The following is a 15,096-nucleotide window of genomic DNA, read 5'->3' as shown; positions in this document are numbered from 1 at the left end:
TCGATGGGGTCAAGACTTCAGAAATATAATATACTGGGCGCTGAACTTTGAAGGTTTTTCCTTCTTCTTCCCGCTCGACCGTAAGTACTGTACTGACGACTTGTCCTGTGGCTGCAATGTAAAGCAGCAAAGGCTCCTTGCTGATTGGGGCAGCAAGCACCGACTGGGTGGAGAGCAGAGCTTTGAGCTCTGCAAACGCTGCATCAGCTTCAGGAGTCCACTCGAACTTGTCGTACTTCTTCATCAATCGATAAAGAGGCAATGCCTTTTCACCGAGACGAGATATGAATCGACTTAGGGCGGCCAAGCAACCAGTAAGCTTCTGGACGTCGTGCACTCGCACAGGACTTTTCATTCGGAGTATAGTACCGACTTTTTCTGGATTGGCGTCGATTCCCCGTTCGGAAACGAGAAAACCGAGTAATTTTCCGCCAGGAACTCCGAATGTGCACTTTGATGGATTAAGCTTGATATCATACCTCCTGAGGTTGGCAAAGGTTTCAGCAAGGTCAGTCAGCAGGTCGGAACCCTTCCGTGACTTGACCACAATATCATCCATGTACGCCTCCACATTCCAACTGATTTGGGTGAGCAAACACTTCTGAATCATCCTCATGAATGTGGCTCCGGCATTCTTGAGGCCGAACGGCATGGTAACATAACAGAAGCACCCGAATGGAGTGATGAAGGCTGTTTTGATCTCGTCAAGTCCATACAGACGGATCTGATGGTACCCGGAATAGGCGTCTAAAAAAGACAGTCGCTCACATCCCACAGTCGAGTCGACTATCTGATCGATGCGGGGGAGAGGAAAATGATCTTTCGGGCAGGCCCGATTGATATGTTTAAAGTCAATGCACATGCGAAGTGACTTGTCCTTCTTGGGGACCATAACAACGTTGGCGAGCCACTCGGAGTGGTAGATTTCTCGGATGAACTCCGCTGCTAAGAGCCGAGCCACCTCCTCGCCAATGGCCTTTCTCTTCTGGACGGCGGACCATCGGAGATGTTCCTTGACAGGTTTTACTTTTGAGTCGACTCTTAGGCGGTGCTCAGCTAGCTCCCTGGGAACACCCGGCATGTCAGAAGGCTTCCATGCGAAAATGTCCCAGTTCTCACGGAGGAACTGGATGAGCGCTTCTTCCTATTTGGAGTCGAGTGTTGTCGAGATATGAGTTGGAGCAGCGCTGGGGTCGGTCGGGTGGATGTGAGCTGTCTTCGTATCGCCAATCGACTGAAAAGCTGATTCTGTAGCGGGCTTCTTGGCTCGCAACAAATCACTCGGGTCTGCAGTCTTCTGGTATTCCTGCAACTCCACCACTGCCATCTGAGCATCAGCGATCTTCGAACCTTTCTGAAAACATTCTTCCGCTTTCTTCCGATTGCCCGTAATAGTGATCACACCTTTGGGGCCAGGCATCTTCAATTTGAGATACACATAACATGGTCGGGCCATGAAGCGTGCATAAGCCGGCCTGCCCAAAATAGCGTGGTAGGCACTCTGGAAGTCTACAACTTCAAATGTCAACTTTTCTTTGTGGTAATTCTTGGAATCACCGAAAACCACATCAAGAGAAATCTGGCCGAGTGATTCAGCCTTCTTCCCAGGAATGACTCCATGGAAACTCATGTTGCTGGCACTGAGTGTGGACATCGGAATGCCCATCCCTTTCAACGTCTCAGCATATAATATGTTCAAACCACTGCCACCATCCATCAGGACTTTGGTCAGTCGAGTGCCTTCAACAACTGGGTCGACCACCAAAGCTTGCCTCCCAGGGGTGGTGATGTGCGTTGGGTGATCGGACCGGTCGAATGTTATGGCAGTCTGAGACCACTTCAGATAACTGGGTGTCGCCGGAGCGACCATATTCACCTCTCGGTTGATAACTTTCAGTCAACTTTTGCTTTCAACATCAGCAAAAATCATCAGAGTGGAATTGACCTGAGGGTATCCGTCGTCACTATCTTCCTTGTCCTCAATTTTGTCCGACTCCTTTTCCTTATCTTTGGGCTGCTTGCCCTGGAACTGCTGGATCAAGAGTCGACACTGTCGAGTGGTGTGTTTCGGGTAAATGAAATTACCCTCTTCATCTTTCTTGGTGTGGACGAGACATGGCAAATCCAACACATCATTTCCGTCCTGGTCTTTAACTTTCTTGGGGTTCCAAGGTCCTTTAGGTTTCCCTTTAAACTTTCCTTGGGTTACAGCTAAGGCTTCCCCAGGAGCAGCCGGCTCGGCTTTCCACTTCTGTTTCCGATTGGGATTTCCTCCGGTTTCTTGGGCGACTGATTTGAGCTTGCCACTCCTGAGTCGATCCTCATCTTCACCATTAGCGTACTTGGTGGCAATCTCTATCATCCGGTTCAGAGACATATCTCCGGTCCGACCGAATTTCAGATTCAGTTCTCTGTATTTGACGCCTTCTTTGAAGGCACAGACTGCTTGGTGGTCAGGCACATTCTCTACCGTGTGATGCAACATGATCCATCTCTGAATGTAATCCCTCAAGGTTTCATTCGGCTTCTGCACGCAAGACCGCAGTTCCGTCAGCCCTGCCGGCCTCTTGCATGTTCCTTCAAATGTGGTGACAAACACTCGGGCGAGATCTTCCCAAGTGTAAATGCTGCTGGGTGCTAACTGGTTCAGCCATGCTCTAGCCGAGCCCTCCAACATGAGAGGCAGGTGTTTCATGGCCACTTCATCATTGCCGCCGCCAATCTGGACGGCCACTCGGTAGTCTTCAAGCCAAGTATCGGGCTTGGACTCGCCAGTGAACTTGCTGACTCTAGTCGCCAACCTGAAGTTGGGAGGAATCACAGCGGCCCTGATGGCTCTACTAAAGTACTCTGGCCCCGAAACATGTGCTCTGCTGCTGGCAGGAGCATCTCTGTCGTGACCTTCTCGGTGAGCTCTGTTCCTGTCGACCAAACCTTGAGCGAGAATGGATCTCGCATCAAAGCCTGGCTCCCTGGAGTCGACTGGAATCCTTCGCCCAACACTACGAGGGCGCCTGTCATCCTGTTGTCGAGGCGCACATGACCCGCTCCTCGAGGGAGGGGTGGGCACTCGACGTCGATCATCACAATCGAATCGGTGATCATATTGCTCACGGTTCCCATACTGATTACGCCGGTCCCCACATCCTTCACGCCTCGGGGGCGATCTTGGGCTATGAGCCGACTGGACTGTGTCCGCGGCAACGGATCTGCTGTGAATCCTGTTCCGCGACTGAGAAACAGCGGAATTCTGGTCTCCTGCTGCCCGGAGTAACGCTCTGATCTGCAGCAAGCCTCTGCCAGCCTCTGACTGGGAAGGCTGAATCGACTCTGCTATACGGGCTGCAGCTGCTAAATTCTGAATCGGAGTTCGATATACCTGTGGGGGTGGGAAGAGCTGACGTCGACTGGATTCGGGAACCCGTTGTCGCGCATGCTCGTCGAGTGCTCGCTGGAGGTTCTCCAGTCGAGTGCGCTCGGCCAAGTTTGCCAGGCGCGCGTCTTCCAAGGCACGAGCCTCAGGGGTTTCTCCAATGATAGGAGTGTGCAGTGCATCCATGTTCCGGCGGCGAAGTTATTCTCTCTGCAGCGACGTGAGAGGCTCGGGAAGATATTCCTCATGGGGACGCGACGGGTCGCCTCCACCCGCGCCTCCGTCAGTGTGGGGAAAACCGGGAGGACTGGGCGGTCCATCGACCATCAGAACCTCCGCCGCCGGATCGCTCCTGTCGCACTCGGATGCGGTCTCTGCGGAGCCAGTCGACAGGTCGAACAGGCCGTAGTGGGATTCCTCAGGCTCGATCGCCGCGACTTGAGGGGTGGCTGACTGGCGTGCCACCGCGTGTCTCACCCACCGCTGAAGTCTCGACCGACCGGAGCGCTTGCGCCGGCGGGAAACAGGGAGGGAGGACAACACAGGAGCCGACCGGTAGGGGGTCGACGGTTGCCGCAGGAGAACGCCGCGGACGCACGCGCTAAAGTGCGTTGCCCCGCGGATAGGGAGTGCGTCCACGTCGAGCGGAGCCTCCTGAAGCCAAGCGGAGTCGTAGGCGATGAACGTGAGCGCGCCGAGACGGATCTCGCGGCCCTCCACCAAAACTCCGCCGAAAACCATGATGATTCGGGTCGGAAAAGATCGCAACTCCTCCAACAAAACGCTAAAACACCGGCCCCACGGTGGGCGCCAACTGTCGTGGTTCTAAGTCTGACAGTAGTGTAGGGGGGTAAGTATGGGGAGGCAAGATCTTAGCTATGGAGAAGTTGTAAGCACGCAAGGTTTACGAGTTTAGGCCCTTCTCAGAGGAAGTAATAGCCCTACGTCTCGGAGCCCGGAGGCGGTCGACTGGATTATGCGTGTATGAATTACAGGGGTGCGAACCCTTGTCTTGGAGGAGGGGGTGGCTTATATAGAGTGCGTCAGGACCCCAGCCAGCCCACGTTACAAAGGGTTCAATGTACATTAAGGCAGGGCGTTACTAGTAACGCTAGTAATAAAGTGCTATGATGACCATAAAAGCTACTTAATAACCGACCGTTAGCATGCGGAGTGCCTTTAGGTCTCCTAACTGTCGAGTGGCTTGGTCTTGGTCGAGTGGTTGCTTCTTGGTCGAGTATCTTCGAGTCTGTCGAGTGGAACACCTCCAAGTCGATTGAAAGATGATTTCTTCTGGAGAAGTCCTTGGGTAGGTCAGTTTGGACAGGTCCATGCCCCTACCCTAGGTACATAGCTTCATCAGTGCCCAGCTTTTTCTTGTCACCTACGCAATTCGGGTACAAAATTTTTTTGTGATCCTCTAACATGCGCTGCAACTTCTTCTTCTCCAAATCACTTGCGCAGTTTCTCTTTGCATCGGCAATGGCCCGACCTAGATCATCAACGGGCTCATCCGATGCCTCTTCCTCAGCTTCTTCCCGCATTGCCGGCTCAGCTTCTTCCCGCATTACCGGCTTAGCTTCTTCCCTCATTGTTGTATCAGCGTATTCAGGGAACCCATGGCCAGGATAGCTGTCGTCGTCCTCTTCTTCTTCATTGTCTTCCATCATAACCCCTCTTTCTCCATGCTTGGTCCAAACATTATAGTGGGGCATGAAACCGGACTCAAATAGGTGGACGCGAATGGTTCTTGACGTAGAGTAACTGTGACCATTCTTACAGCCAGCACATGGACAAGGTATAAAACCATCCGCCCGCTTGGTTGCCTCAGCCACAAGCAGAAAAGTATGCACGCCATTAATGAACTCGGGAGAGCATCGGTCATCGTACATCCATTGCCGGCTCATCTTCAATACACAGCATCGAAAACATCAAATTAATACAATACATAAAGTTCATACATAAAGTTCATACAACACTTAAATGCAATAAACAAATAACTCTCTAGCTAAAGAATTTAAATGCAACAACAAATGCGATCAAGATCGCAACTAAAGTAACAATTGATCTAACAGCATAATGATACCAAGCCTCACTATGAATGGCATATTTTCTAATCTTTCTAATCTTCAAGCACATTTTCCCCATCTTAATTTTGTGATCATCGACGACATCGGCAACATGCAACTCCAATTCCATCTTCTCCCCGTCAATTCTTTTCAATTTTTCTTTCAAATCCTCGTTTTCTCTTTCAACTAAATTTAACCTCTCAACAATAGGGTCGGTCGGAATTTCGGGTTCAACTACCTCCTACATACAAATATCTATGTCAGCTTGATGGGCATAATTTGTCATAAACACGAAATGCAACAAATAGTTTTAAAAGATAATATACCACATCTGAATCATAACAAGGGCGAGGGCCGACGGGGACGGATATCAAAACCATGGCACTATGTATAACAAACAACGTACGGGTAAGATAATTATACGAGTAACTATATATCCAAATCACACAAATATCAATTTTTTATATAAAATTTCATGAACAAGAGGCTCACCACAAGGTGGTGCCGGCGACGGGACGGTGCGGGCGATCGACGGTGGTTACGACGGAGATTTAGAAGGCACTAAGTAAACCACACTTACATATGCAAATTAAGTGTTATTTTAACCTCAATTTGCATATAAATCAAATAGTACCACATATAATTCCTCCCAAATTACTAAAACCCACAATTAATCACTATATAAACCAATGCAAGAGCTAATCTAGCAACGAGAGATGAAAGGACAAAGTTGCTAAACTTTGTGATCATTTGAATGGATGGGGGCCTGCAAATCTTGACAAATTTGGGGTAAATTTTGTGATGAACTCGAGAGGAAGAAGGGAAGAACAGAGGAGAGGGAGAGGGGAAAGGGGGAAGAACAGAGTGCTGGTGGACGAAGTGTTTATATAGGACGACCTTTAGTAAAGGTGCTGGAGGGGCCCCACTCTGAGAACATCCCGTCACCACTCTCATTAGTACCGGTTCGTGGCACGAACCGGTGCTAAAGGTTCGCCACGAACCGGTACTAAAGAGCTCCTCCCGCCTAGCCGTTGGAACCGGCACTAATGGACACATTAGTGCCGGTTCTGTTACAAACCGGGACTAATGTGTCACACATTTGATCCTTTTTCTATTAGTGGTAGTGGCTGGGTAGGCTGCCCGGACGTTTGAGGAGGATATGTGGGCTCCGTCTGTAGATGATCTAAGCGAGAGATAACTCCTGCGTTTTCTGTGTTGCAGTGCAGCGTTTTGGTGCTCGGGCTACATGGAGCCCTTTTTGAGATATTCAAAAATTATGATTCAAGGTTTCAATATATATTTTTGAAAACATTTTCACATTAACATATAGATGTATACTACATTTGTGTAAAATTACATACAAAAATTACATTGTTTCATGAGCTACACAAAAAATAACGTGTCAATGTATATACATCTATATATTTTGAATGTCACTGTTCGCTATTTTCAAAATCATCAATTTGTCTTTTTTCGTGTAGCCTGCATGTCAATGTATTTCGTCATGAGAATTTGCACAAATTCAGTATACATCCAGTTTTTTTTTAAAAGGACTGAAGCATTAAAAAAACGTGTTCCATGAAGCCCGAGTACGAAAATGCATTTATGTGGTCCTCCGGCGTGCGTTCTTAGGCTGGAACCAGTACCCCGAACCTCCTCACTCCTCAGATCTAGAACCTCTACCACCGCCACGGCGCCGCCCCAGCCTCTCGCCGGCCGCGACACCCCGTTCTCCTTCGTCTTCCCCGGGCTCCGATCTGGTCGCCGGGACCCCATGTCTCAAGGAACCGATGGTTGACATGGATTCGGCGCCTCAGGACGTGCTCGTGGAAGTCTTCCGCCGCCTCGCACCGCGCGGCCTCGCTTCATGCCGCTGCGTGTGCAGGGCGTGGCATGCCACCGTCGACGCCAACCGCCTGCTACGCGCGGATCTGCTCCCGCTCACGCTGGACGGCATCTTCTTCGAGACCTCCATGTTCAGCACCTCGAGGCTCTTCTCCCGCCGCTCCACGGGGCGCAAGGTGACCTCCAGGCTAGACTACTTGGACTGCCCGCTCGCTAGAGCTGATCTGTATTGGCCGATCATGGATTGTTGCAACGGCCTTCTCCTGCTGACGGATTCGGATCATGTTGTCAATCCTGCCACCCGACAGTGGGTGCGGTTCCCCCCGCCGCCGCGCTCCTGCACAGCCACAGATTGCCACAAATGCTTTGATTATCGTTATCTTGTGTACGATCCCACCGTGTCGCCACACTATGAGGTGTTTTCAGTCCCTTTGATTCCATTCAATCTTCCAACGGGGCATCTTTCTAGGCATATATGTCATGATGATCAGTTGGTCTCTGCGATGGAATGACCGCCGTCGCCTTACATAATGCATGTTTTCTCCTCAAAAACTGGGTTATGGAAGGAGAAGTCATTTATTCGCCAAGGGGATTCCGCAGGAACAATCGCAGAGGTAAGATCGGCTTGTGAACCATTCTACAGTGCTGCCTATTGGAAAGGGGCGCTCTATGTTCATTGCGAACAAGATTCCGTTTTCAGGTATATCAACGCACACCTTAGGCATACAGTTAGAGTTCCAAAATATTTTCCTTAAAGGTATTTTCAATTTATTTATGTTTAACGACGATTTGATTTCTTTTTTCAGAATTAACTTGTTGCATGATGAGTACCAACTAATTAAGCTTCCAAAAGGAAAAGAAGGATATCACAAAGTTCGTATTGGAAAATCGAAGAATGGGGTGTATTCTGTATTCCGCGAAGGGCTATGCACATTTCAGGTTTGGTTCCTTGATGAATCGCATGGCCAGACGGAGTGGATATTGAAAAGTGACATAAACCTTCAACCAGCTGACAAAAATTATGCTTGGAACGAGTTGGACGATGGCCCCTGGAGCTTACAATTGGACGATCAGAGGGACTGGGTGTTGAAGAATGATGTCAACCTTGAGCCAGTGGACGGCATCAGGGGAGCAACAGTGCAAGATGATTTTGAATGGGACACTGACAATGAATGTATCATTGGCACTACAGATTGGGGAAAAAATGAAAATCCAACATACTTTCATTGTCTTGGATTTCATCCTTACAAAGAGATTCTTTTGTTTCATGGGGCCCGTAGAACAGTCGCCTGCTATTTTGATAGTTTGAAATTTCGAGACCTGGGTAAGATGGACTATGGATATGGCGAGATACGGGAGTGTTTTCCATATGCCTCTTGTTGGATGAGAAACTTACCAGGAAGCAACTAATGCAGAAAACCACCAGTATCTTTTTCCCCTCTTAATTACTGTTGAGACTTGAGAGTATTTGGTCTGAAGCAAATGGCTTGTAGCTTCCTTTTAATTTATAATAGTGCTCTATCCTATTATGAGAAATAACATGAGTAATATTTTATTTTAATTTATTTTTTATGGTCAACAATAGTATGATGTTATACTGCTTCTGTTAGATGGCTGCATGGTTAAGCTCGTCCTCAGCATACTCGGAGCAGATGTCGGATTTCAAATTCTGAGTTCCAATCATACGGCGCTTCATGGTTCGACTTGAGAACGATGCAAAATCCGACGCTCAGGTGCACTTTTGTTCCCTGCACCGACGGCTTGATCCAGTGCGTTGTATGAAGATCGGACAAGTGGCCTGATCAGCAGCGTCTTAACAAAATGGGACAAAAGGTGTCACGGTAAAGATGAGTTCTCCTATAAGTAATGACCAGTTCATTTCAGTCGATATTGGTACGACAGTGATCTAGATGATCCATATCGGGATTGGACCAATTTTCGGCCCAATCAATCAACCCAAAACGGCGGGACGATGGATGAATGGGGCTTGCCGTGAGGATCCCTGAAGAAATGAACACTGCAGTTAACTGACGAACTCTGAAGATGTGTGCAACCTTTCGTCAGTTATCCAACGAACAATTAGGGAGCGTTTTTCTGTTCTTTTTTTTACAGTTTTTATTTCTAATAGAGAAAAACGAGGTGGGGAGTGGAAAGCGGATGACCGTTGGATCGATGTAGGAGCAGAGCAAACAATCGGAGCAGGCAAGCCTCACCCAGGATGGACTGGTTGCTTTTAGGCTGTTTGATGAAATGAACATAAGAAGTGGCATTTTTTCTGTTGTTAAGCCATCTGGATAAAGCGAGTTTCAGTACTCCACCAGTCTTAAATCTTCCCTCAGGTACATTGGTACTAATTGCACAATTAAATAGTTACATGAGTTTTCTGTTAACTTGAAAGAATATATCCAACAAATGACTGGATGGAGATGACGCTGAACAATTTAGTTGCTACTTGATCGTCCCTCATCATCAGTCATTTGCTCTTTGATTCACATGATTGACAGATGGAGAAACAGCAGCGCTGCTCCTACATCGATGCAATGGTCATCAGCTTTATGAGTTCATTGGCGTCTTAGAATGTTTTTCTTTTAGGGAGCGTCTTAGAATGTTGTCATGTATATTAATTAACAGTTAATCAGCATTTTTGAGATAATAATAGTTATTTATTTTATTTTGAGGTTCTTGCATGTCGAGAGACCATTGCTTTGGCACAGGACCTGGGCCTTCAGTACTTACTCCTTTCATCTGATTGTCTCAGAGTCGTCCGGGAACTCGAGTTGATGAAGAACCTGGGTGGACACTCTATGGTTCTTTATGAGATCAAGGAAAGAAGCAACTTGTTTGGATCATGCAAATTCTGCTACGAACAGCGCACTACCAATGGGGAAGCACATAGATTGGATAGGATGGCATCCTCGATGGATGCAAGATGATATATTTGGCTAGATTCTCCTCTAGCAAATTTATGCATCCCTGAACTGGCCCAAAAACAATTCCTACAAAAACCGATTAGGTTTTGGATTTTTTTTTGTCGGTTTTACTTAGTTTTATTTCCGATTGTTTATGTTTATTGTTTCTGTTTGTTTTTTCCTACATATATGAATATATTTTTAATTGTGAACTATTTTTCATATTCAAGAACTTTTTAAAATTCATGAACACTGCTGATATATTGTGAGCTTTTCTTAAATTTGTAAAACAATTCCAAATTCATCTTTTTCTAAATTTTGCAAACATTTTTCTAATCCATGAACTCTTTTAAACCTGTGACATTTTTATAAATTAGGAATATATTTTTTAAATTTGTACTCCTTTTCAAATTATTGAACTTTTTAAAATCCAGGAACCTTTTTTGCATGTATGAATTTCCAATGTATAAAAACCCAGAAATCAGGTTTTCTGCTCAACCTGTAGCTATTTATTTTTTAACTGGCAAGAGCGACCAAGCGATCGAGACAAGATGACCGGGCGAGCGATCAGGCGACACCGTGAGGTGACCAGGAAAGCAGGAAAGCGCTCTTGATCCATGGCCTGTCTATTGCGCGAGCGAGTGCCAGCGCAAATTCCACCGCCTCAAGCACTGAATAGGAGCTCCCCAAAACTAGCTCTTCACAAGAATTGCAAATAACATCTCTTATGCCTCTAGGGAACCGGCTACCATTCTTTCTTTACAAAAAATATTATTGTAAAAAAATCTTCATAGATTTAAAATGTTTATGAATTTTTAAAACATTATTGTATATAAAACAGTTCATAGATTTAGAAATATTCATGAATTTTTTCAAAATCATCAAAAAATGAAAACCACATATTTGTAAAATTTCCGTGAATTTAAGAAATGGAGTCGACTTAAAAATGTTCACGAAATAAGAAAAGCGTTCAAGATTTTTAGTAATTTTTTTAAAAAATTATGGATTTTATAAATGTTCATTGATCTTGAAATATTTGCTAATTTCAAAAAGAAAAAATGTAAATTAAAAAAGAAACAAAAATAAAAACTGGTTGAAAAGATAGTAGAAAGAAAAGAATCAGGATAAGAAACGAGCGAAAGAAACAAATCAAAAAAGCATAACACAAAACAAACAGACAGACATACAAAAGCTAGCAAAAAAACAGGAACAAAAGCCAAAAAAATGTAAAACCAAAAAAATCGGAAGAACCAATAGGCGCTTAATGCCCAAAGCTACGAGTCGGGTCGGCCCACAACCCGACAGGTTGTGTGTTTTTTCTAAAAATAAAAGGCACTATTCTATGCAAAAAGTTTTAAGCAGGAGATTCCCGAAGAAGACCTGCTTTACAATCCGATCTTTTGTGAAATTTTCGTGTGTTTAAAAGTCAGCTGACTGGAGCGGAGGGAAATTAGCCATGCCACCCAAAATCATGATCTGTGGTCATCTGATCCTTTCAACGGAACCCTCGCTTGGAACCTTTTGTAATAGTTTGCAACATCTTTGCACTATTTTCTCAGGATGCGTGTAAAAAACATCGCATCACTAGGGCTTGTTGAGCTGTGTCCTCAGCATTAACCCTTATGGATCATGTGTTCTGTATGAACTTGGTGTGTATGTGTGTTTGAACCTCTGTGGATTGTTGGCTTGGGCATGTGCTTTATAATATAAAGCGGGGCGAAAGCCTTTTTTAAAAAAAAAACATCGCATCATTTAACACATGTGCCGAGAAAAAAACTGTAGAAGTGCATGCTATAAACGATGCAACCAAAATACCGATCTGATGAAAAAAGCTAGGCAATATATTTATACGTCAACACTCCCCGTACATGTAGCTCCATCAGGCCTAAACATGGACCGAAAGTGGGTTGCAATTTAATTGCGCCAGCCGGGTCTTGAAATCAAGAACTCTTAGCTCCGATATAATGTAGAAGTGTATGCTCTAGTCAAGGCAACCAAAAGACCGATATGATGGAAGAGACTAAGCAATACATTTATACGTCAACGAAAAACCATGGCACGTATTCATCATGGAAGCCGAGACCCGCAACACCTAAAAAGTTACTTGGAGCATGAACACTAGCACTTCACCACACACTCAACATTTATCATAGCACATTTGATGTGTAGCTTGTAGCATGTCGGAAAACACAAAGACATCATAAAAAAACTGTGAATCATTGACATTCATTTTTTTAGCACTAACCTCTTCATCAACAAATCTAGAGCCCCATTGGCACTGGATCCTATGCTATTTCTACAAACCTTTTGGATATCTGAATTGGATGTATTTTTTCTTCCAAAAAATGATGCTTTCTTCATCTCCAAAATAAAAAGGATGAAACCTTTACAACTATCTTTTAATAAATTTATGTGACTTAGGAGAGTTTGCTACATTTTCCTTAATGGTAAACATTTTCAAAATGAGGTATATCCATATGGGGAGAATGGGGCACAAAGTCACCATGCTCGGATTAAAATTCTCAATGTATCACCAACATCCCTCCTATCCAACTTCTAGAGGTTGGTGAAGAAAGCCAAAAATAGTTGGTAGTTAGAAACTTATGTGAACTTGCATGGATCTTAAATAGAAAATTAGCATGTAGTTACATCAAAACCAAACAATACTTTGTACTTCCACCGAAACAAAAAAAAATAGAAACCATGTGATTTATGTAGTTCCGGTACTCAGTTCAGGCACACAAGGCGCAAATAGCAAACATTTAACTGGCCCGAAGATGAACAACATGGTGATGAATGAAGAACAAAGAAAAAGAAGCATAAAATTGAGTTCAAAGCCATCACGTTCAAAATAAATAAATAAAGATCTTGAGACCAAGTTAGAAAACTCGGCAATCGACGAGTACCAAAGTTGGAGAAGAATGTGTTCCAAGTAATATCTAGTGCACATGAATCAATGATCATCATCACCAACGTAAAGAGTACATGCTGGGGACAATCCACATAGGTTGCACCTTGTTGTCACGACCCATGAAAATAAAGACGTTTTCACTAAGTTTGGAATGATCTCCCTCCAACGGCTTGTCAACCTCTAATGCAATCCAATGTTTAGACTCATGGTTATAGCAGTATATGCAGTTGCTCCTCCCTCCCCATATCTCTGGGTTCATGCAAGACAATGCTTGACTTCTCTTGTCGGTGCTGATGAAAATCGCCCAATTCTCTACCTTCTCCACCTTCAGCCATAATGCAGGTTCAGTTGATAGGTCGAGGAGGAAGACTTCGAAGATTACCCCTGATACTGCCAAAGGTCCCTGAAAGCCGACCAAGAGTAGCATATCGCCACATGCCACCAGCCATGTCTTGGAAAGTTGCCATTTACTGATCATGCTCGACCCCATAACTAGCAGTTCTTGTACGTTTATCTTGGGTGTCAAGTGCACTTTGAAGATCCTGCGATCGGAATCCATGCCATAGACCCGCCCTTTGAGGATCACAATTTGCTTAATTGGTGCATCATCAGGAGAACATCCCACCCAGGAGTAGCTACCAACATGCCAAAATAGATTCCGTGATCCAGTATCCACAATGAGATGTGAGTTCAATGATGCTAGAGGAGCAGTGAGTGCATCATACAAGAGCTCGGTGTCTTTGAAGACCGGTAGTTTTGGGGTTGAGACGCTAGCACCTGTGAACACATAAAAACGACACATGATCTATTGCTGGAGAAAATAAGATGACCATAGGAAGCACCCCTGAAGCAGAACCTTTCCAGCGGTCTTGGTGAGAAATTCTTTCCATGAGAAGTCAGAAAGAGGGGAATCTCACAACACTGGTAGGTGTCTTGGTGGGCTATATCAGTGACACGACACGGGCGTGTGGGCACCAGGCTCTTCCTAAACGGCTGAGAACGAGGAGAGCTCAAAGGGACATCAGGCCGAAGCAGTAGAGGTGGCAAGAGTGCTACCAAGGTGCCCAGATAAGAGATGACGTCGTTGGTAGTACCAGGGAGTCAGGGACGGGAGAAAGAGGAAAAAGTATTTGCGGAGCATGCGTGCATACCTCCCTTGTGTTTTTTTAGGGGATACCTCCCTTGTGTCGTGTGTGCCAATCGGCAACAGTGACGGAACATATTGACCAAGGTGGGCCCCACCGTGTAAAGGCCGGACATCTTTTGTTGGGCTGGGCCGTCATTGCGCGTAATCTCTCCTCTTTTCCGTTCAAAAAAGAGAACAAAATTGTCTAAAAAAAGAGAACAAAAAACTCTTTCTCCTATCTTTTGGGAACTGATTTTAACCATTTCTAAAATCGTTTGTAGCTATTTTGGAAACTGATTTTAACATTTTTTTTTGAAACTATTTTGGATTAAGAAGCCTGAATGATAATGATGCCTTGATAGAAATAATGCAAACAATCATAGATGTCGATGGTGTAAGCGTTTTCATATAATGAACATGCCGGCTGCAAGGTTCAAACCCATTTCTGAACTTTTATCTCTCATTTTCATAGAGCACAAGAGGAAAGGCAGAGGGAGTCCTATGTTTTGAGAAACTTTAATCGGATGCACATCCAAAACCTTGGTACACACTTGTACAAATGATATTCTTATGTTCAGGATAAGATAATAATATGTGAAGAAGGAATTAACAGACTACTTTATAGGATATGATAATATATTATTGTTGCCACCAATGTTCGGTAACTCGTACCATATCGGCCAGGTGCCGAATAGGTATAAATAGACGAATTTGTTTTGAATCAGAATGATCGAATCTCTTGATCGATGGTTACAAGCCCCCTTTTATATGTCCCGAAGAGACACGACGATCCCTCGAGGAGGCGTCGGTTCCAGGAGATCGAAGGGAGGCGTCGGTTGCGGGACAAACCACAACGACGGTTT

General features: G+C 45.2%; 2 protein-coding genes and 1 pseudogene across 3 annotated transcripts; 2 read left to right on the top strand and 1 right to left on the bottom strand.

Moving 5' to 3' along the window:
- The first annotated feature begins 7,087 nt into the window (after positions 1-7,087).
- LOC147958365 (uncharacterized) lies at positions 7,088-10,374 on the top strand. 2 transcript variants are annotated; one of them, XR_015610662.1, is made up of 3 exons: positions 7,088-7,987; positions 8,094-9,626; positions 10,046-10,374. XR_015610662.1 is itself a non-coding variant. In XM_087535281.1 (2 exons), exons 1-2 carry the CDS (start codon positions 7,818-7,820, stop codon positions 8,695-8,697), a joined length of 774 nt encoding a protein of 257 aa, XP_087391407.1. In that variant the 5' UTR covers positions 7,088-7,817; the 3' UTR covers positions 8,698-10,019. The 2 variants fall into 2 exon arrangements, 1 of the variants encoding a protein (XP_087391407.1); XM_087535281.1 differs by lacking the exon at positions 10,046-10,374 and having other exon boundaries at positions 8,094-10,019.
- On the top strand, positions 7,233-7,799 carry LOC147958366 (uncharacterized). The gene has a single exon (XM_087532106.1). It carries the CDS (start codon positions 7,233-7,235, stop codon positions 7,797-7,799), a length of 567 nt encoding a protein of 188 aa, XP_087388232.1.
- A 2,788-nt stretch (positions 10,375-13,162) lies between the features above and the next one.
- LOC147958364 (uncharacterized) lies at positions 13,163-14,390 on the bottom strand (annotated as a pseudogene).
- Positions 14,391-15,096: the final 706 nt, after the last annotated feature.

Source organism: Triticum urartu, chromosome 7A (genome assembly GCF_056163025.1).
Source record: "Triticum urartu cultivar PI428250 chromosome 7A, HENAU_Tu73, whole genome shotgun sequence".
In the NCBI taxonomy this organism is placed as follows: domain Eukaryota; kingdom Viridiplantae; phylum Streptophyta; class Magnoliopsida; order Poales; family Poaceae; genus Triticum; species Triticum urartu.
This window is presented reverse-complemented; position numbering and strand designations above follow the sequence as displayed.

What these genes read in the sequence shown, in the direction of transcription:
- LOC147958366 (XM_087532106.1), top strand. Translation starts at nt 7,233, where the DNA reads ATGGTTGACATGGATTCGGCGCCTCAGGACGTGCTCGTGGAAGTCTTC.
- LOC147958365 (XM_087535281.1), top strand. Translation starts at nt 7,818, where the DNA reads ATGCATGTTTTCTCCTCAAAAACTGGGTTATGGAAGGAGAAGTCATTT. An exon ending in GAACAAGATTCCGTTTTCAG is followed by an intron (nt 7,988 to 8,093) that starts GTATATCAACGC and finishes TTCTTTTTTCAG; the next exon opens with AATTAACTTGTTGCATGATG.